Raw genomic sequence first — 20,463 nt, forward strand, 5'->3', positions numbered from 1 at the left:
AGCATAAGAAAGTCTAAATGAACTAAAATACTAATATAAGGCATTCAGAAGCCTCATTAAAAGACTCTGTGATGGTATGTAGTATTCTACACTGGTCACTAGGTGTCAGTAATGTCACTGTAATGCTCGGTGAGACACACAAGCACCAGACTTGATTGCCGGAGCAACAGGTTTTTTTTTTTAGGTTTGAATACACAGGCATAATGATCACAAACTACTACTACTACTACTACTACTGTTGTGGCTGTGACTTATGCCGAGCTAAAACTCAACTCTGACTGCCGACTCAACTCTCAAAAGTCAACTCAGCTCTCCCTGCCTACATTTAGCGAGTGTTCAGACCCTTCCGTCTTTTTAAAAAATTAAGGGACTAGCAACAAATCTAGTGACTTTTGCTGGTCTTATCAAATACTTTTGGAAACTCTCACATGAAAGCATGTATCGCTCTTCTCAATGAGCAGCGGGCCCTCGAAAAGCACTCACAGGCGGGTCCGTCTTGCTTGTGATTAAAAAAAAAACCACTCACAAAAAGAATTGAACAAAGAAAGCGAATTTGCCACAGATAGATCAAAGGCCTGTGTGTAACACGGGGGGTTTATGAAATAAAAAATATACTGGAAGCTCTTTACACTGTCACCATTGTGCTGACATGTAGATGTGTGGTGTTCTTAATCCAGTGGATGTTTGTTGCTGTTCTAGGGAGCGATCTATGGCATGGCCCAGTCCATCCCAGACAGATCAATGGTAACAGAGATCTCCCGAGGCTTCCTGGACTGTCTCTACAGCACAGAGGTCAAAAGTCAGAAGTCAAACATCAGCCACATGAACGGTAACGGCAAGGCCCACCAAAAAAGGAGTGGGCTGTTCTGACCTCGCTGCACCCTGGGAAGGTCGCTCACCTCCTCCCGTTGCTCCGAGTTCATAACTCAACGGTTGCCTTATCCTGCATCACTGCAAGGAAAACACCTGCAAAGGTTTTTAAAGCACAAGACGTCCATTTGGATCATTCGAGAAGCAAACGACTCAAAGGCTGGTTATGGTCTTTCATTTGAAAATAATATAGTCGATGTGTGTCGTTAGTCATTTCAAGTTCACCTAATCTGCATAGCAAACATTTATTTAGTTTTTAATGTCAGAACATTTCAGTTTCACATTCTCTGATGACTCAGCAGAAAATAAGGAGTAAAGAAAAACAGACCACTGAGACCGGAACAAGCTACTCAAGACTGGTTGTGGAACTCCTGACATCTCATACATCATTTCTCACGTAAAAACACAATTCAGGTGCATATTTAAACCACTCTGTCATCCTGTACACTTAAGTTCTTGTTTTCGCACTTGTTGTAATTACTTTCTATTGATCTGCTTTTGTGCTCCTTTTCTAGTTAGTGCAGGACTTGTAGACAGCAGGAGAATACTTTCAAATATGGGATTTTTTTTGTTTTTTATATCACATGATATATCAGAGAAAGTACTTTGAAAACGTTCCAACAGCTAGTGTTAGCCAAAGCTTATCAGCTGTATCGGTTATTTTTCCCCCATTTAAGACAACCTTGTGACTACAGTAGATCCCTGCTCTTTATTGGGGTTACGTTTCGGGACCACCAGCAAATGGCAAAAATCTTCCAAGTAACTGAAACGCTCATAAAAATGTCTGGTTTTGACACACGGCTTGCCCCTCCTTCTTCAAATCGTCCTGCTCGCTCGATGTTGACGTTCTCCTCCGATTTTGGATCAGCATTTGCAATAAAAGCGGTTGTCGTAATTATTAGATTAGCTTCCGATCCACAACCTTCCCCTTCTCTCTTCAATCCAGAAAAGACAATCCAAGTTTAAGTCCAAAATATGCCTCACACACTTATAAGACATTTTAATGATAAAATTTTTTAGTACTCACTACTCATGAATGAAAATGTAAGATGACATATGAACAAATCAGTCACGGTGTAGACGTTATACAGTAATCCCTTGCCACTTTGTGCTTCAAATTTCATGCCTTCACTCTATCACGGTTTTTAATTAATAACTCATGCTGTTTTGTGATTTAAAAAAATGCATATTTAGCCAGTGTTACTTTTTTGGCCTAAATTAAGCATTTTCAAGCATAGAAATGGCTAAATGAACTAAAATACAAATATAAGGCTTTCAGAAGATCCATTCAAAGACGCTGTGATGTTGTATTCTATACTGGTCACTCGGTATCAGTAAGGTTAAAGTTCAGTGAGATGCACGCACCAGGCTTGATGGCCGGAACAACATCTTTCATTGCATGTTTGAAGTATCTCACAACAGGCACAATAATCCCTAAGATGAGCTACTGTTGCGGCCGTAACCCATGGCAAGCTAAAACTCAACTCTGAATCCCCGACGTCACTTCCTGTCTGCCCCCCCATTCTGCTCCCCTACTAGCAACGGAACACATTGACAGCAACACACACAAACACAAGTCTTATTGATGTCATAAATGGCTTATTTATTGTTATTATGTCTACTGTATTGGGTAATACGAGTGTAAAGGTGACTATAGAGGTGTTATTTCATGTCTAGAGGGCTCTAATAATGTTAAAAAAAAACAGTATTTGTAAGGTCATAAACAGGCTTTCTATGGTCTGATTACAAAAATATTCAATTTATAAATAAGGAATCCTACTTAGCGTGGAAATTCACTTATAATAGTCTGCTCTGGAACCAATTAACTGCGATAAACAAGGGATCACTGTATATAAGTTTCACTTTTGTGTCTTGCAGCAACAGTGGTGTGTTCAAGGAATGCCAAACAAAGTGCGATATTCCAATGCTTGACGAAAAAACATTATCAGTCAAGCATAAAGACATAACCATGTAAAAATTCTAGGCGTTTTTTTTTTTTTTTTTTTTTTTTTTTTTTTTTACAGTGGTATGTGTTTGCGGAACATTTGAACTGTATTATCGCATATTTATAAATTATTACCGACTTCGGAGTGATGAGATGCGTTTTCTGCAGGAATAAGGGCCTATTTTTGGAGAAAAAAAAATAGAACATATACTTAGACCAAATATTTGCAGGGCTGAATCGTGAATGTGCGGGGATCCACTGTATATCACTAAATCACATTTTTTTAAATCATTGACGTGAGTGCCCCATATTTCTTTGTGTGCTAATTCAATCTACCTCACTTTCTACTTCTACTGTCAGTACAACTTAACAAAGCAATTGTTGGCTTCTATTTTCAAACGTCGACTCCTGTTAAACTTTAACACTGTCAGGGCATTTGAGTTATCTTATGATGTGGGGAAAAAATGATAGAGACCCGCCACGATTGAGGTTACTGATTGACAAGACAAGGCATTTTCACCTCTGCGCTCTAAAGGACCATGTTGTATACACATGGCATTATTTCTCTCTTAGTGCAATACCCGTTTCTCATGGGAAGTGATCTGCTCATAATGGTTAACAAGCAATTAGGACTAATAAGAAGCATATCAGACCTTGTTCATGTCCTTTTACCCATTGTGTGACCGCTGGGTGCTTCTCTTCTTACATTGTTTGTTCAATAGTGTTTAAAAAATGAAAAAGATGAATGTTTTTCCAAGTCTGGGCTGCACCTATCAGGGTTTATTCAGTTTGTGCCTGGTTCAAAGACGATGGCAACAAACAATGTGTTGTGTTCTAGTATTGTACCAATAGCGAGTGTTCGACTCTGTGCCTTCAGAAGTTTGTCATCATACTACTTTTATTTCATCTTAACATCCTCAGGGATTCAGACGTGTACCAAACGTCACTGATGTCCATATATGTGCTCATTAGTTTCATTCAAAATGTCTATGGACATTTGAGCACATCAAATAGCATCGCATGGTTTCTACTGTCTACTAGTCCAAATTAACATTTTACATGTTTTCAATTTGAAAGTTTACTGTTTAAATCTTTAGTGTTCTGTTTTCAATAAAATACATATACTCATGGTTGGCTCATGTTTCAGTTCAAATAAGTTTTGTTTAAATCACCAAAATGAGAGGGAATACACATTTTACAATTACATAATTTTACTACAAAACACTTTGGAAACGTGTCAGTCACTAAGGCTACGTTTACACTGCAAGGTATGATGCCCAATTCGGATTCTTTATGTTGTCGTTCACGTTACCAAAAAATTGCGACATACCACATTTGTGTAAAGTGTGAACCCAACGCATCCAGGAAGTGATGCGCATGCTCAAGAAACCGACGTCACATGGATCAAACTGTGTTTACGGAAGTAAGCGTCCACAATTGGTGGTTTGTCCTGGCGCATTTGTGGCAATTTCAAGGATTTTGTCAACCAAATTGCATGGAGAAGATTAAGAAGGAAAAGGGCAAGAATTCTGGCTATGACAGTTTGCGGTGAAACTCGCTGAGACGTCTGTTCCTAGGAACGTGTGAGTGAATGTCGGGAGACACTGACGTGAACTGTTGCTTACATCTGTGAGTACCTTTCCAAAAACTCTCGCATGGCAAAATATAGGTCCAACCAGGTCACTTTTGAAAAAGAAACGGAACTGTACTGCTCACACTGACGTGAAAAAAATCTGATACAGGTCACGTTTGAGCAAAACAATCTGAATTGACCTGCAGTGTGAACATAGCCTAATATTCAAAGTGAGTGTCAAGTGTTTTTCTCAATCCCACCTCAGCCATTTTGACCTGTGTATCACTGAAAAATAAGTACTTAATACAATAATCCCTGAAGGTTTACAGACACAAGGACAACAATTACTGTATTTCAACAAGTGCAAAAGCACCACCAGAACATTTTAAACACACACAGCACTGTTGAACACGACTGGAAGTAAATGATCTGTGTTCTTTGGGTGTTTCAGGCACACGTTGTTGTGATATCAGTGGAATGTGTAGAGCTTCTCCAGCTTCTGGTCACATCAGAGAGGCTTGGTCAATGAAAGTGGCCAAAGTTATGTCCCGCTGGGACAACCCCCCACAGTCATGTGTGCTCAGGGTGATCTGAACCTGGGGAATCACAATACAAGGACATTTGTGTCACTAGGGGGAGCCCATGCATTTGGTGGAATAAAGTTGAGTCAGACAACATTAGAGCAGAATGAATAAATGCGATGCTTTTATGCGGCCTTTGTGCATTATTTGGGTCCAAGGTCGTGATTTTCAAAGCAAAAATAATGGTCACTTTTAAAACATGAAAATTTAATGCACTGGGGCCCTTTTAAATGGTCCTCGGTACAATCTAAAAATACAAAAATAAAAACAAAACATTTAAAAACAGCAAAAATGGTAGAAAAGAGCAGCAATTTTACGAGAATAATATTAGGAGAATAAAGTGGGACTCTTAGGAGAAAAAAAAAAATTACTTCACAAGCATAAAGTTCTAATATGACAAATATTTTTGAATAATTTAGAAAGTAAAATATTAAAGAAAAAAGTCCTAATGAGAAACAAAACAAAGAATAAATGTGCAATTGGGTTGGGGAAAAAATGTTTTGGGATAAAGTCATATCAGGAGAAAAAAAGTCATGAGAATCAAGTTGAAATATTTGTAAAAAAAAAAAAAAAAGTATGCAGAAATGAGCACAAAAGTAATAAGAAAACGCTCACATGAGCAATACGCTTTGTCACTTATAACACTGCTTTTTCATTAAATATATTAAACATATATATACATATACATATATATATATATATATATACACAAATATATATAAACAATATATATTAGCATACCCGCATGGGTTGGTTTACAAAATGTAAAATATCTATGCGGCCCCCGCATTCTTTGATTTTTCAGTATGTGGCCCTCGGTGGGAAAAGTTTGGGCACCCCTGGTTTAATACATGACAAGTCATGTGACAGCAGAGTTGTTTCAGATATTAGGACGAAGCCTTTAGTAGGAGCTCTTTCTTACAGAAAAAACAGTCAATTCATTGAGTGAGACAGTATCACCTGACGGCTTCACAAACTCAGACACCATTGTTTAAGTCTGTTTGGGCAGGAGGGGGCTGGCCTATACTGTATTCAGCTTACTCATTAAATAGATTAGTAAATGATTGAAAAGATGCTGAAATGAGTTCTAATTGCAGCTAGGTATGCAAAAATACCAGGAATGTTCAAGAATGGAAACAGTGCATTGGACTATGTGGGAGTCCAAATTTGCAAAAGCTTTGGTTTGTCTGTAAAAATGTAAAATTTACCAGGGTGTACAGTATATACAGTGCTGTACAAACGTCTTAGGAAACTACATTGTTGTTTTAATGACCACATATACAGTAAGTTGGATGCCACAGACCTCCACCAAGGCTGAATTGCTAACAAAATTGAAAAAAAAGTTAGCAGGCTACTTCCTGGTTCATAGAGGATGACATTATGTGGGGGGTGGACCGTTCTACGAATGCCATAGTGACTCAAGCTGTCATAATAAATTGCTGTATTAGCCCCTTTGTCCAGTTCCTTCGCAAAATGGAATGCATTCCTTCTCGCTCCACGTGCCAGCCCTTTGCAAAGCTTGTGTTTTCAGTGTAACCCTTCAAATTTGCTTATTAAGTTTGTCCTTTCATTGTTACTCACAGGACTGCAATCTCTCTGTGCCGTTGGTTCGTAGAGTGTGAGATTTTCAAAACGCGTGTGTGTTCGTGTGTGCAAGGGCGCATCAGACGTTCAGATTTTTTCCCCTTAATTTTTGAAACGTTGAAGTACGGTGTATAAATATGGGTTTCACGGGTTTATAAAATATAAGACTTTTATTTTAAGTTACATATCACAGCAACTGTCCAGACAACTGTAACCTTTTGTTTTACTGGTAGTAGCTTGAGCTAACCTAAATATTATTTGATTATTATCTTTTTCACATTGTATTGTTTTACCAACAAACTTAGATTGAAAGAAGTCAAGGTGCCAAGCATACATTTGAGTATACAGCTATTGTGTCATTCATTTGAAATGTACAAGCATGTCCTATTTTTGTTATTCTAGTTCTATTTATATGTTTTTGTATACACGTGCATGTGCATTGTAGTCTTATTAGTCTGCCTAGTTTTTTTGGGTGAGGGGAAATTGAAAATAGTGATATCACTGTCAAAGAATGGCTACAGCACCACCTTATGGAATGTTTACCAGTACATTGAAAACACAAGGCAAATTCAATTACAATATGAATGCAAATTGAATGCATTTTATTTGTGTTTTACTTCATTTAGCCATTTTTATGCTTGAAAATGCTTAATTTAGGCAAATATATGTAACATTTGCTGAAATATGCATTTTTTTAAACTAATAGCAGGCCATATTCAACCACAAAACTGATGATTTCTTTTATGAATATATTTTTGAAAAACCGTGATAGAGTGAAGCCAAGAAAATCAAAGCGCAAAGTGGCGATTGATGACTGTAATAATAATTGAAAATATATATATATATATATATATATATATATATATATATATATATATATATATATATATATATATATATATATATATATAGAATGATGATGAATTAGAATTGACTTATGTCACAGTTGGTATAAAATGACCACACATTTCCAGTTCATTGCCATGGAAAGTGTTTGTTGGAATGTAGCATAAATCTTCCACTCCTAATTGCAGCCGGGTCATATTTACCTTATTGTAAACGTTGAACCACTCAGGATGATGGTCCATCTTCTCTGCTTGCAGTGCCACTCTGGACATGAAGCCAAAGGCCTGAAGATCACACCAGCAATCAATCATCAGTCTGCTGTACAGTGTGTTTGTTGGTTGTGTGTTTGATTGAAAAGTGGCACGTGATGAACCTGGTTAAAATCTTTAAAAACAAACTCTTTGTAGATGGCGTCCCGTCCAGCCACTGCCACCCATTGGGCATTCTGCAGAAGTGGCAGAAGGTGAGCTCTCTCGTCCTCGGTCAGTCTCTGGATTTTAGCAGCCTGAACGGGCACATTAAACAAAGAGGGGGGCAGATGCAACAACCCAAACTGTGATTGGCTGCAGAGAATCCCATCTGGAAACAATGACAAGCTGCATATTTGTCTTGAAAACACGCTGGTTCAAAGGTATGGGAGTCAGAGAGGCAGGGAGCGGGGATTATTTGTCCTCATTTTGTCACATGTTGCAGAATCACATGCGTTTCATGTCACTTATGGTCATTTCTCCACTCCTCATGAGCCTGACTCAGGCTCTAAACTGTCCTCTAGCACAAATTCCCGACTTCATTGCCCAATCTTTCTTTCCAGGGGCTTTTTAAAAGCATTATCCTCAAGAGAACAAACAGATGTGACAGCCTACAGCACAAGAGAGCAATGACATCAACAGGTATCGTAGCAACGCTCTAATCTGCTGATCAGTGGCAGCGGCAAGCAAACAAGCCTCATCTTATTCATACACCACAATAGCCTCATGCATGTGCACACAAAAACATTTTTAAGAGCATACAGAATACGTCATGACACAAGTTTACCCCAAAATACTGAATAGCATTCGCTGTTATTGTGATCCCAACTATTACAACAAGTACATTTATACATTTTAGTGTGTGTGTGTGTGTGTGTACTCACCATGTTTGCAGAGTGTTTTCACACACACAAGCAGCGCAGCTCTTGCTTTGCACAGAGGCAACTGTGTTGTGACACCAACTGGAATGAATCAACACATGAGCTGCTCTGAAGGTCCTCCTTTTAGCTGCCCCTGCACAAGCCTGAGCACAAATCCACCTGTCAACACGAGTTAAATCAGAAAGCACAAGCTTCAGGCAGTCTCAGCGCAAAACACAGATTCGTTATTATGAGGGGCGGACAGGAAATGAGGTTGGGGGTTTGGAGTTGAGTTTTAACTTGGGTTACGGCTGCAACAGTACTTTTTTAAGGATTATTGTTCCTGTCGCACGGTGGTCTTGTGGTTAGCGTGTTGGCCACACAGTCACAGTCGGGGGATTGGGAAGACCTGGGTTCAAATCTCCGTTGGGCATTTCTGTGTGGAGTTTACATGTTCTCCCCGTGTGTGGGTTTTCTCCGGGTACTCCGGTTTCCTCCCACATTCCAAAAACATGCATGTTAGGTTAATTGGCGACTCTAAATTGTCCGTAGGTATGAATGCGAGTGTGAATGGTTGTTTGTTTATGTGTGCCCTGTGATTGGCTGGCGACCAGTCCAGGGTGTACCCCGCCTCTCGCCCGAAGTCAGCTGGGATAGGCTCCAGCATACCCCCGCGATCCCCAATGAGGAGGCCTACAAAATGGATGTTGTGAGACCTGCAATAAAAGTCCGTTGTTCCAGTGATCAAGTCTGGTGCTTGTGTATCTAGTGTCGGCCAGTGGTTCTCAATTATTTTCTGTCCTGCCTACACTGGGGGACTGAAATTAATACTGTATATCCCCCTGATTTGAAATATGATGGAGAAACTGATAATATCTATTTATTTATCTGAACAGTACAGACTGAACTCGAAACTGAAACCAGCAAAATGCAACAACATGGAGAGCAGTGAAGCTTACAAGAGTAAGAGTCAAGAGTCAAACTGCATGCTGAGTACCACAAATTCATACATGTTGGCAGGTCTGCACTTACATTGAAAGTCCTCCCTGCCTCTCACGCTCCCCCGACAGTTCACCGCCACCCACCACCCCCTGGGGGGGGGCCGCAGCACTATTTGAGAAGGACTGGTCTGACGGAACATTACAGTAAATTGTATTGTATGTACTTTATTTATCCCACAGCGGGAAAATTTACTTGTTACAGCAGCAAGACAAGTAAAGAGAACAGTGTAAAGAAAGCATAGTGTCTACAACATGGTTCAGGTGGTGCAGGTGTTGTAGAGCCTGACAGCGGTCGGTATGAAGGACCTGCGGAACCTCTCCTTCTTACACCGTGGGTGTAACAGTCTGCTGCTGAAGGAGCTGCTCAGGGAAACAACAGTGTCATGTAGCGGGTGAGAGGTGTTGTTCATGATGGATGTCAGCTTAGCCAACATCCTTCTCTCCCCCACTTCCTCCACGGAGTCCAGAGGACCGTCCAGGACAGAGCTAGCTCGCCTGATCAGTCTATTTATCCTGCTCCTGTCCCTGTCCGTGCTGCCCCCTCTCCAGCAGCCCACAGCATAGAAGATGGCTGAGGCCACCACAGAGTCATAAAAGGTCCGTAAAAGAGCCCTGCACACACCAAAGGACCTCAGTCTCCTCAGCAGGTGAAGGCGACTCTGGCCCTTCTGGTAGAGGGCGTGGGTGTTGACGGACCAGTCCAGCTGTCTACCAACTCTATGTCCGCTCCCTGGATGTTCACCGGTGTAAAGTGAGATGTTTTCCTCTGGAAGTTAATGATCATCTCCTTTGTCTTGCTGGTGTTGAGCTGCAGCTGGTTAAGCTCACTCCAGCTGACAAAGTCCCTGATGACCGTCCTGTATTCCAGGTCATTCCCCTCTGAAACACAACCAACGATGGCTGTGTCGTCAGAGAACTTCTGGATGTGACACTGTGTGGAGTTGTGTGTGAAGTCCGAGGTGTAGAGGGTGAAGAGGAAAGGGGAGAGCACCGTACCCTGAGGGGCACCTGTGCTGCAGAGTACCATGTCAGACACACAGTGACGGAGCCTCACATACTGTGGTCTGTTGGTGAGGTAGTCTATAACCCATGCAGTCAGGTGTTGGTCTACTCCCACACTCTCCATCTTCACTCTGAGTAGTGCCGGCTGGATGGTGTTGAAGGCACTGGAGAAGTCAAAAAACATGACCCTCACAGCGCTCCCGCTGTCCTCCAGGTGTAGCAGTGATCTGTGCAGCAGGTAGATCACTGCGTCGTCCACTCCGATCCGAGGCCGGTAAGCAAACTGCAGGGGGTCCAGCTGAGTGCCCACCAGGGGTCGCAGGTGATGCAGGATAATCCTCTCCATGGTCTTCATCAGGTGAGAGGTCAAGGCAACAGGCCTGAAGTGGTTAGGCTCCTTGGGACGCGGTGTCTTTGGGATCGGGACCACACAGGAGGTCTTCCACAGGGCCGGGACTTTCTCCAGGCTCAGGCTGAGGTTGAACAAGTGCCTGAGAACTCCACAGAGCTGGTCAGCACAGTCCTTGAGGATTCTGGGGCTGATGCCGTCCGGTCCCGGGGCCTTCCTTGCCTTGATCTTCCTCAACTGACTTCTCACCTGATCATCAGTTATGGAGAGGGGAGTAGAGGATGGCTGGGATGGGGATATGGGGGTGAAGAGTGGTGAGTTGGTAGGGGAGGGAGGGAGGGCAGACTCAAAACTGTTAAAAAACAAAATTTACTAACACTTAGTGACCAGTGTAGAATACTACGTGTCATGTCTTTGAATGTGTCATCTGAATACCTTATATTTGCATTTTTATGATTGGAAATGCCTAATTTTGGCCAAAAACATGTAAAATGTGCCTAAATAAGCATATTTTTGGACTAATAATAGGCCGTTTTCAACCACAAAACAGCATGAAATAATATATTTTTGAAAAGCCATGATAGAGTGAAACTGCAAAACTCAAAGCGCAAAGTGGTGAGGGATTACTGTAGGACATAAACTTAAACTTTCACGTGGTGGTCTGTTGAGAATAATGTGTCGAGGTCTTCCCCTCGGCCGAGCTGAGTTTGTGTCAAAGGTTGATGAGTTGCTCCCTGTGAACTCATCTGTCACAGTGAGCGCTCGGGGAAATGAAGTGCGTAATGAAATGAAAGGAGGGACAGGATGTGACGAGTAGCCGGCGTTGAACACTTCACTGGATGGGGAAATGAGACTGGCGCACCAGCCCAGTTTGTGACAAATGAATGCAGAGGAAACTGGTTTAACATTAGGTCCCTTTTTCCCCACCTTTGTGGAGCTGAGGCGCATATTTTACATGATAAATATCTACGCTACATAAATACCAGCCATGCCATGACTAATTCTGCTGTATAAACAGCAACAACAACAGCACCCCTGCCTCTCGCCCAAAGTCAGCTGGGATAAGCTCCAGCATACACCTTGACCCTTGTGAGGATGGAATGGCAACAAGTGGATACACAGGTTAATTATGACCATCTGCCATCTAGTGGAAGAGCATTTCATTGTTCCGCCTGTCTCTATGCATCGCTGGCATACTGTAGATAGACGAACAAGGATACATTCTTTGTTGAACATAAATAATCGTTGGTGGGCCGGTTAAGTAACATTGGATGTGGATGAATTTCCCACGGCACATCTGTCCATTTCTCACAGCACACCCAGTGTTTCCCACGCATTCATTTATTTGTGGCGGCCCACCAGAAATCATTTTGGCGCAACCTTTTTCATAAACACGTTATAAAGGGACTGAATGTAGTTTGTCGTTCCGACTCCATACAGCAGGTGGCATTGTAACTCCTCCTCTTAACACACCACCTACGCAGCTGCTCTGCCAGAGAATAAGGAGATATACTGTAGCAGGAGGGATCCGTGTTGCCAATTTGGCGATTTTGCATGAAGACCTCTCTAGATTCTGTTTTTCACAAAAACAGCTCGCTTTCTGGTCTCGCCGGACACTTTTGGAGACTAGCGGGAAAACACGTAAAACACAATCTCGAAGCACTCACAGGGTTCCGCCTCACTTGTGCCATGAAAAAAAACACAAACAGAAGCCATGGAAGAAAGTTTGTTTGCATTTCGAAACATTTGTTTTGCTTTTCATGTTTTTTGCTCACTTTTTGTTTCCCACAGTGGCCGTAAAAATCAGGTGCTCATGCGTAGTTGCCAGTTATGCAAATTAAATGATTACAGGAATCCCTCGACACATCGCGCTTCACATTTCTCAGCGTCGCTCTATCACGGTTTTTCCAAAATATATTAATAAATCATTCTATTTCGTGGTTGAAGACGGCCTATTATTATTATTCCAAAATTTTTAGCATTTTTGCCTCAATTAGGCATAATCAAGCATCAAAATGGCCAACAAAAACATAAATAAAAGCCATTCAGAAGATGTATCCAAACACGTTGCGATCATATGTAGTATTCTACACTGGTCACTAGGAATCACTAATCTTACTGTAATGTTGGGTGAGACACACAAGCACCAGACTTGATCGACAGAGCAACAGGGTTTTATGTTTTAATTATCCCACAACAGGCGCAATGATTCCTAACAGTTGCAGCTGTAACACACGGCAAGCTACAACTCAACTGTGTACCCCCAACGTAACTTCCTGCCCCCCTCCTCCCAGCTCCGCTACCACTGGAACACATTTACAGCAACACACGAGCACAAGTCTTATTTAAAGTATGTCTTAAATGGCTCATTTACACTTACGCTACTATATACTAGTATGTTATACGGGTATTATTTCACGTCTAGAGGGCTCTAATAATGTTGACAACTGTATTTAACTTTTAAAAAAAGTATTTTAAAAAAAACACTGACGCAGCAAACTTTGTGAAAACCAATACTTGTGTCATTCTCAAAATGTTTGGCCACAACTGTATCAGTGACCTCCTCTGCAAAATTCCAGACTCAGTGTGCCATCAAAATGAACCCCAAACAACACAAACCATTCTTTATATAGGAGTTATAAAGATAACATGGAGTGGTCGTTTTCAGCAGCGGCTGTGAAGTCACACACTCTTTACTTGTTGCTGCATCCTATGTACAGTACACAGGCGTCTTCAGTCTCTGGTGGGTTTTCTTCTGTATTGAAGTGTTGTTTGTGTTGTGTTGTGTTGTTTTTTTCTATATTTATTTTCTCTTATTATTTACAGAACGTGTCCAACATTGTTGCAGCACCACACGTGTTTGTCAGTGTATCAACATCACCCGCTTCTCCACACACAGCCTGGAGTTTGTTAGTGATGTCAAACAAGCAGGTTGCCATCATCATGAAGAACCCTGAAGAGAAAACCACGGGAATGTCGAGATGACACCTTCTAACGCGTAAAGTTTATAATCAAATTAAACACAATAACCCGAGTTGGCAAGACGCAGACACTTACTTATAATGGTGTTCCATTCGTGTGTTGTTTGAGATCTACCTCACAGGGTTGACTAGTCAGAAAGCTTCGTTTGACAGCTTTGCAGCTAAAGTGCAAGTTACAGTTTCTTTTTATTATTGTCTCAGTGGGATGTGTGTGTTGCCCTTGGGAAAGTGTGTGTTTACCTGCCAACACTGCAAAAATATTAATTGTTGGTATATTAAATTAGCTGGAGAATCAACAATGAGTGATGATAGATAGCTGCGCCTCTTCCATAATTATACCTTTCATTTCTTCATTATTTCATCGGTTTGTGGGGCAGTGTTTCCCATACATTCATTTATTTATGTCTTGGACTGCCCAAAATAGATTGGCATTACCTGTTTGCCCTCACCCATAAACAACCATTATAGTGGGACTGTCTGTGTAACTGTATTAACACACCTCACACGCACCTGGTCTGCCAGAGAACAAGAAGACACATCAGGAGGGATCCATGATGCCAACTTAGCAACTTTGTCGCTATATTTAGTGACTATTCAGACCCCTCTAAATACTCGTTTTTAAAAAAGCAGCTAACGACAAATCTAGGGACTTTTTCTGGCCTTATCGGACAGACTCTCACATGAAAGCACGCATCGCAACGGGTCCTGGTGTGTCCCCGGAACGCACTAACAGGTGGGTTTGTTTTGCTTGTGACATTAAAAAAACACACACACACACACCAAAAGAAAGCTAATTTGTATTGGGGGGGTTGTGAAATAAAAAAAAATATGCTGGAGGCGCTTATGTTGAAAGCACCTGGCATGTAATACGTTTACACTGTAACCACTGTGCTGACATGTAGATGTGCGGTGTTCCTAATCAAGCGGATGTTTGTTGCCATTCCAGGGAGCGATCTATGGCACGGCCCAGTCCATCCCAGACAGATCCATGGCTGGATCATCCCAGAAGTGAACAACTCAAAGGCTGGTTTTGCTTTTTCATTTCAATAAAATAGTGAATGTTTATCGTTTGGTTCATCAATCATTTCATGTTCAGTTAATCCGCATAGCAAACATTCATTTTGTTTCTAATGTTGGAACATTCCAGTTTTTACAATCTCTGATGACTCAGCGTAAAATGGAAAATGGAACTCCTGATGTTTCATACTGCATCGTTTTTCATGTAAAAACACTGCAATAGTCTGGCGGGAACAATTCAGGTGCATATTTAAACCACTCTGTCATCCTGTCCACTTAAGTCCTTGTTTTGGCACTTGTTGTAATTACTTTCTATTGATCTGCTTCTGTGCTCCTTTTATAGATAGTGTAGGACTTGTAGACAGCAGGAGGATACTTTCAAATATGGGATGTTTTTTATGATATCACATGATGTCAGAGAACGTACTTTGAAAACTTGCCAACAGCTAGTGTTAGCCAAAGCTTATCAGCTGTATCGTTTTTTTTTCCCATTTAAAACAACCTTGTGACTACAGTTGACCCCTGCTGTTTGTGGGGGTAAAAAGTCACCTTTGAAGTCCGAAGACCAGAAGCTAGGCGGCTAACCAGCTTGCAAGCTAGCTGGCTGCCATCGATGTCAGGTACAGCCAGTGACAGCGAGGCAAAGCATGTGAAAAAAGATGCAAGAAAAGTCAAACGTCAATAGATTCGGTAAGTTAGTGATCAAACACGCCGGCATCGACCGGCGTAGCCTGTGTCGAAGCCGGACTAGTTTTGATTCTCGCTGCAATACGGGACAAAGTGCCTTCCCCTTGTCGGGTCAATACGGGTGTTGGCAACCCTACGTGCCACAGCACACAGGCAGGGGTTGCCGCCGCACGCAGATCGTTTTTTGTGGTCGGCTTTGAAAGGCATTTATCGGCATATGCCGATCACGTTTTTTTCCGGAAATTGGCTGATCGATCGGAGCATCCCTAATTTATTCAAATGCAGTTAGAGTAACATTTGGACAATTAATGACATGCTACGCGTACCTTGTTTAGCTAACAGCAGCAGGGGTAAGTGAACGAGTTAAAGAATACCGGTGAGTCCCGGTTCAGTAAAAAAAAACTCTTTTGAATGACTCAGTCGATACTCCACCATCCTTATAAAAGGAGGACTTTCGGAGCAGCTCATGTGTTGATTCAATCCAGTTGGTGTCACAGTACAGTTGCCTTTGTGCAAAGAAAGAGCTGCGCTGCTTGTGCGCATAAAAACACTGCAAACATGGTGAGTACACACACAGCCTCATGTCTGGTACACGTACATTTGTACAAGTACTTGTTTTATTAGTTGGGATCACAATAACAGCTAATGCAGTACAGTATTTTGGGGTAAACTCATGCCATGGCGTATTCGGTATGCTCTTAAAATGTTTTTGTGTGCACATGCATAAAAAACTACATCTCAGCTTTGCGATAGATGTGAAAATGCATATTGTTAGTATGAACTTCAGTTTTTTTTTTAAATTTTCCAACTATTTAAACTTTCTTCTATCTTGGAAGAATAGTATTCACGTAATATTGTGACTTTATTCTCATAATATTTTTTTATTCCCATAAAATTATAACTTCTTCCCCAATGCAACTTTATTTTGTGTCACGCTTTGCTATGACACGTGCTGGTTTTTTGGGTTATTATTTGCACTACGTGGTATTGTGTCCTGATCTGGTTGCTTTCCATCCTCTACTGCGCTTTGTTTTGTTTGTCCCTTACAGACATTGGCCCTCCGCGAGTCAGGTAGAGCTCCTAGGCTGCTGCAGCTGTTCCCCATCAGATATCCCTACTTAATTTTCCCTTAGCTGCAGCAGGAGGGTGCCGGAGTATTTTCCAGCTTGGACGTCACTCCATGTCTTCGATAGACTTTTTGCTATCGTTAAAACTGTTTTGCTCACCCTCCTGCCAGTACTGTAGACCACCTGACTCTTGGGTAGTTTTCAGTTTGGTTCTTGGTTGGTCGCGGTGCCTCTTTTGCTTCCTTTTTTAGGCACCGTAGTTTTCTGTTCCTGCTTTGCTCGCACTGTGCACTCATTAAAGGAGACTCAACCTACCTTTGCTGGTCCAGTATCGGCATCCTGGGAGCCCTCCTCTCTGTTCCGATCCCCAGCCTGACATTTTGTTTTGTTTATTCAAAATATATTTTTTTAATGACTTAAAGAAAATAATGGCTTTTTTGTTTAATATTTCAACTCATGCTACTAAAATGACAGTATTTTTCCTCATAATTGATTCTTGAAAAATTTGCAACTCTTTTCTCTCTAAAATACGACTTTTTTCTCAGAATAAATTGACTTTATTGTCACAAAATTACAGCTCTTTTTCATTTCTGCTGTTTTTTGTAATTTTCCAACTATTTCTTGTACATTTTCTTCACATAATTATGACTTTATTCCCATATTTTGACTTTATTCCACCGACATTAACTTTTTTTGCAACCCAATTTTCCAAAAATGACAACTTTTTTCTTAAAATTACAACTATTTATTTAAAAAAAACCTCATTCCTTTCATATTTCAACCTGATGCTACTAGAATTATATTATGTTCCTAATTTTCCTTGTAAAATTATGACTTTTTTTCTTAAAATTACATATTTAAAAAAAAAAAAATTTAGTTTTCTTGTGAACTTCTATTTTTAGAATGTGCCGCAGGCAAATAAAAAAAAAAACAGCCACGGGTTGCAAATGGCCCCCAGGCTGCACTTTGAACAGTTTAGAGCCCGAGCCAGTGTCATGAGGTGTGGAGGAAACTGCTATAATTGAAAAACGAGCATGTGATTCCGCTTCCTGTGGCAAGATGACGAGGACAAATAACCCCCCCCACCCCACCCTCCCCGTGTTTTTAAGACAAGAATGCAGCTTGTCATTGCTTCCGTATGCGATTCTGTGCAGCCAATCACAGTTTGTGTTGTTGCAACTGTCCCTCTCCTTCTCTAATGTGCCCTTTCAGGCTCCTAAAATCCAGAGACTGCCCGAAGGGGAGAGAGCTCATCATCTTCCACCGCTGCACAGCACCCAGTGGGTGGTGGTGGCGGGACGGGACGCCATCTACAAAGAGTTTGTTTTTAAAGATTTTAACCAGGTTCATCACGTGTCACTTTTCAGTCAAACACACAACCAGCACACACACTGTACAGCAGACTGATGATTGATTGCTGGTGTGATCTTCAGGCCTTTGGCTTCATGTCCAGAGTGGCACTGCAAGCAGAGAAGATGGACCATCATCCTGAGTGGTTCAACGTTTACAATAAGGTAAATATGACCCGACTGCAAGTTGGAGTGGAAGATTTCAAATGCTTTCCACAGGAGTTGACTTCAAATGTGTGTCGAGGAAAAGGCTTCTTGAGACGTCATCTGTACTTCTGTGAAGAAGGTGTCGGACATTTCGCTCCTCATCCGAAGAGCTTCGTCAGCGAACTAATAAGTGCTGGTAGCCTAGGCCTTAAGTACAGTAAGAGTGGGCGGAATTGGTGTGCCAACACCCTCCTCCTATTGGTTCCTTACACCAAGCCTGGGCGGAGTAGTGGTATAATCCTCTCCTGCTATTAGCACCTCCGATAAAAGGTAAGTGTCGCTCCCTGAGTTGGGTATGAACGACTCTGATACTGGCTCGTTAGCATCTATTGTTCTGACTTGGCCCTGGCTTCACCTCATTTGCAAGACTACGAGCTGTGGGTTTTGGTCTCAACGTCCGACACCTTCTTCACAGAAGTACAGATGACGTCTCAAGAAGCCTTTCCCTCGATGGACAACTCCTGTACGACTGAGAGCCTACACAGACGCATTGCAAATGTGTGGTCGTTGAATCCAAACTGTAACATACATACATTTCTAATTCACCACAATTTCATTATTCGTATGATTTTTAAAATGATAACACATATTTCTATCACGTATGTGTTCAACTTTAATGATAGAATAATTATGCAGTATTGTGCTACAGTTTTAGGACACCGCAAATGTTATTGTTGTCATTTCACAGCACTCACTTTGACACAGAAATATAATAAAGGCCCCTGCCAGTAACTTTGGACCGCCACAGATATATTTGGCACAACTTTTATAGATATTTTTTTCATTTTTTAGATTTGGCGCTACCTGTTTGCCCTTGCTCATAAACACACAATGGGACTGTCCGTGTAGCTTGTCTTTACAACTCCATCCAGTAGATGGCATCGTACCTTTTGCGCTTTAACACACCTCATACGCACATACCACGACTGACTTGGTCGCACATTACAATGCTTTACTTTTGCTTTGAAATGGCGCCGTTGGATCCAAATAATACACAAAGGCTGCATAAAACCAGGGGGCTCAATACAATCAGAATGTTGACACAACTAGAGACTGCTAGGGAGGACCCAAGGAAAGGGTGGTAGCTGATTGGCTGAAAGTTCTGAATGACTCTGTCAGAGAGGTACTGAAAGTTTAATTTTAACTTAACAATTTGCAGGACACTTTCTTTTTCCATATACTGCAGTTCATATACAAATTCAATGCGGGCTCCCTGTAGTGACACAATTGTCCTTGTACTGTGATCCCCCAGGTTCAGATCACCTTGAGCACACATGAGTGTGGGGGTTTGTCCCAGCTTGACATCACTTTGGCCACTTTCATTGACCAGATCTCTCTGATGTAACCAGCAGCTGGAGAAGCTCTACAGAAAAACATGTGTCCGATCGTTATTAGATCATTTACTTCCAGTTGTGTTGAACAGTGCTGTGTGTGTTTGAAATGTTCTGGTGGTGCGTTGGTGACATACAGTAATTGTAGTCCTTGTGAGTTTTGTCATTCAGGGGTTATTGTTTGAACTACATATTTCTCAAATTCTGTATTTTCAAAGCAGCCCTTAATCCGCAAACTGTAGCATCGTCTGGTCCCTGTTACCACTTGGACAAGACCCAAGACTAGACGAGCGAATAGCGCTAATCTAGCGTTCCAAATAATGCTTGTTAATGTGTGATTACACTATCTGTAATTGTTAGACGACAGCACTGGACAGCTGACATATCACAGGCTGCTTTGAAGGTATAACTAAGACAGAAAAGCTGACAATGAGCATAGTCATTTCCCCGGTGTTGAGCAGGTGTCCACCGCTGTTGCTGGAAAGAGAAGAGAAGCCGTCTGTCGGCAGAAGTATGAAAAGCAATGTAAACACAAGATCACATTAGCAACAGTAATGTAAACATTCGTTGTAGTTCACAGACGTTTGCCAATAAAATGATGTTCACAAATGAAAAAATTACTTTTCTGGTCTGTAATAATGTATCTAACTATCACTTTTATCTTTCTTAAACTTACTTTATGCTATGTTATAAACATTTGTATATATATTTTTCTATAGTTTTTTCATTTCCACGGCAAAAGAGCTGCTTTAAATCTCATTATACATGTGAGAAGACTGAGAAAATTTGGCATGTCCACCAAAATCCTCAGTTGCTTCTACAGATGCACTATCGAAAGTGTCCTTACCGCCTCTATCACTGTTTGGTACGGTAACTGTACAACACGTGATAGGAAGGCACTCCAGCGGGTGATCAAGACCTCACAGAACATTGTTGGGGCAGCCCTCTCCAAGAATTTCATTGCA

The 20,463-nt window shown here is 41.4% G+C and overlaps 3 protein-coding genes across 10 annotated transcripts in view; 2 read left to right on the forward strand and 1 right to left on the reverse strand.

Moving 5' to 3' along the window:
- The window catches only part of sgpl1 (sphingosine-1-phosphate lyase 1), an 18,422-nt gene extending 14,460 nt beyond the window's left edge, over positions 1-3,962 (forward strand). For both annotated transcript variants that reach the window (XM_054798127.1, XM_054798128.1), the window contains exon 14: positions 700-3,962. In XM_054798127.1, coding sequence (XP_054654102.1) covers positions 700-870 — 171 coding nt within the window. In that variant the 3' untranslated portion in view covers positions 871-3,962. The remainder of the gene's footprint in view (positions 1-699) is intronic.
- On the reverse strand, positions 1,044-8,655 carry pcbd1 (pterin-4 alpha-carbinolamine dehydratase/dimerization cofactor of hepatocyte nuclear factor 1 alpha). The gene is made up of 4 exons (XM_054798137.1): positions 8,532-8,655; positions 7,773-7,904; positions 7,603-7,683; positions 1,044-4,984 (listed from the first exon to the last, which is right to left on the reverse strand). The coding sequence occupies exons 1-4, from the start codon at positions 8,532-8,534 to the stop codon at positions 4,892-4,894; spliced, it is 309 nt and encodes a 102-aa protein (XP_054654112.1). The 5' UTR covers positions 8,535-8,655; the 3' UTR covers positions 1,044-4,891.
- Positions 4,076-20,337, forward strand: LOC129193680 (pterin-4-alpha-carbinolamine dehydratase-like). 7 transcript variants are annotated; one of them, XM_054798131.1, is made up of 6 exons: positions 4,076-4,444; positions 7,657-8,289; positions 13,686-14,863; positions 17,824-17,955; positions 18,045-18,125; positions 19,420-20,337. In XM_054798131.1, the coding sequence occupies exons 3-6, from the start codon at positions 14,768-14,770 to the stop codon at positions 19,510-19,512; spliced, it is 402 nt and encodes a 133-aa protein (XP_054654106.1). In that variant the 5' UTR covers positions 4,076-4,444; positions 7,657-8,289; positions 13,686-14,767; the 3' UTR covers positions 19,513-20,337. The 7 variants fall into 7 exon arrangements, with proteins under 7 accessions (XP_054654106.1, XP_054654107.1, XP_054654111.1 ...); XM_054798134.1 differs by lacking the exons at positions 4,076-4,444; positions 7,657-8,289; positions 13,686-14,863 and adding exons at positions 15,582-15,894; positions 15,965-16,105 and having other exon boundaries at positions 19,420-20,330; XM_054798135.1 differs by lacking the exons at positions 4,076-4,444; positions 7,657-8,289; positions 13,686-14,863 and adding exons at positions 15,582-15,894; positions 15,991-16,105 and having other exon boundaries at positions 19,420-20,330.
- Positions 20,338-20,463: the final 126 nt, after the last annotated feature.

Source organism: Dunckerocampus dactyliophorus, chromosome 14 (assembly GCF_027744805.1).
Source record: "Dunckerocampus dactyliophorus isolate RoL2022-P2 chromosome 14, RoL_Ddac_1.1, whole genome shotgun sequence".
Lineage (NCBI taxonomy): Eukaryota > Metazoa > Chordata > Actinopteri > Syngnathiformes > Syngnathidae > Dunckerocampus > Dunckerocampus dactyliophorus.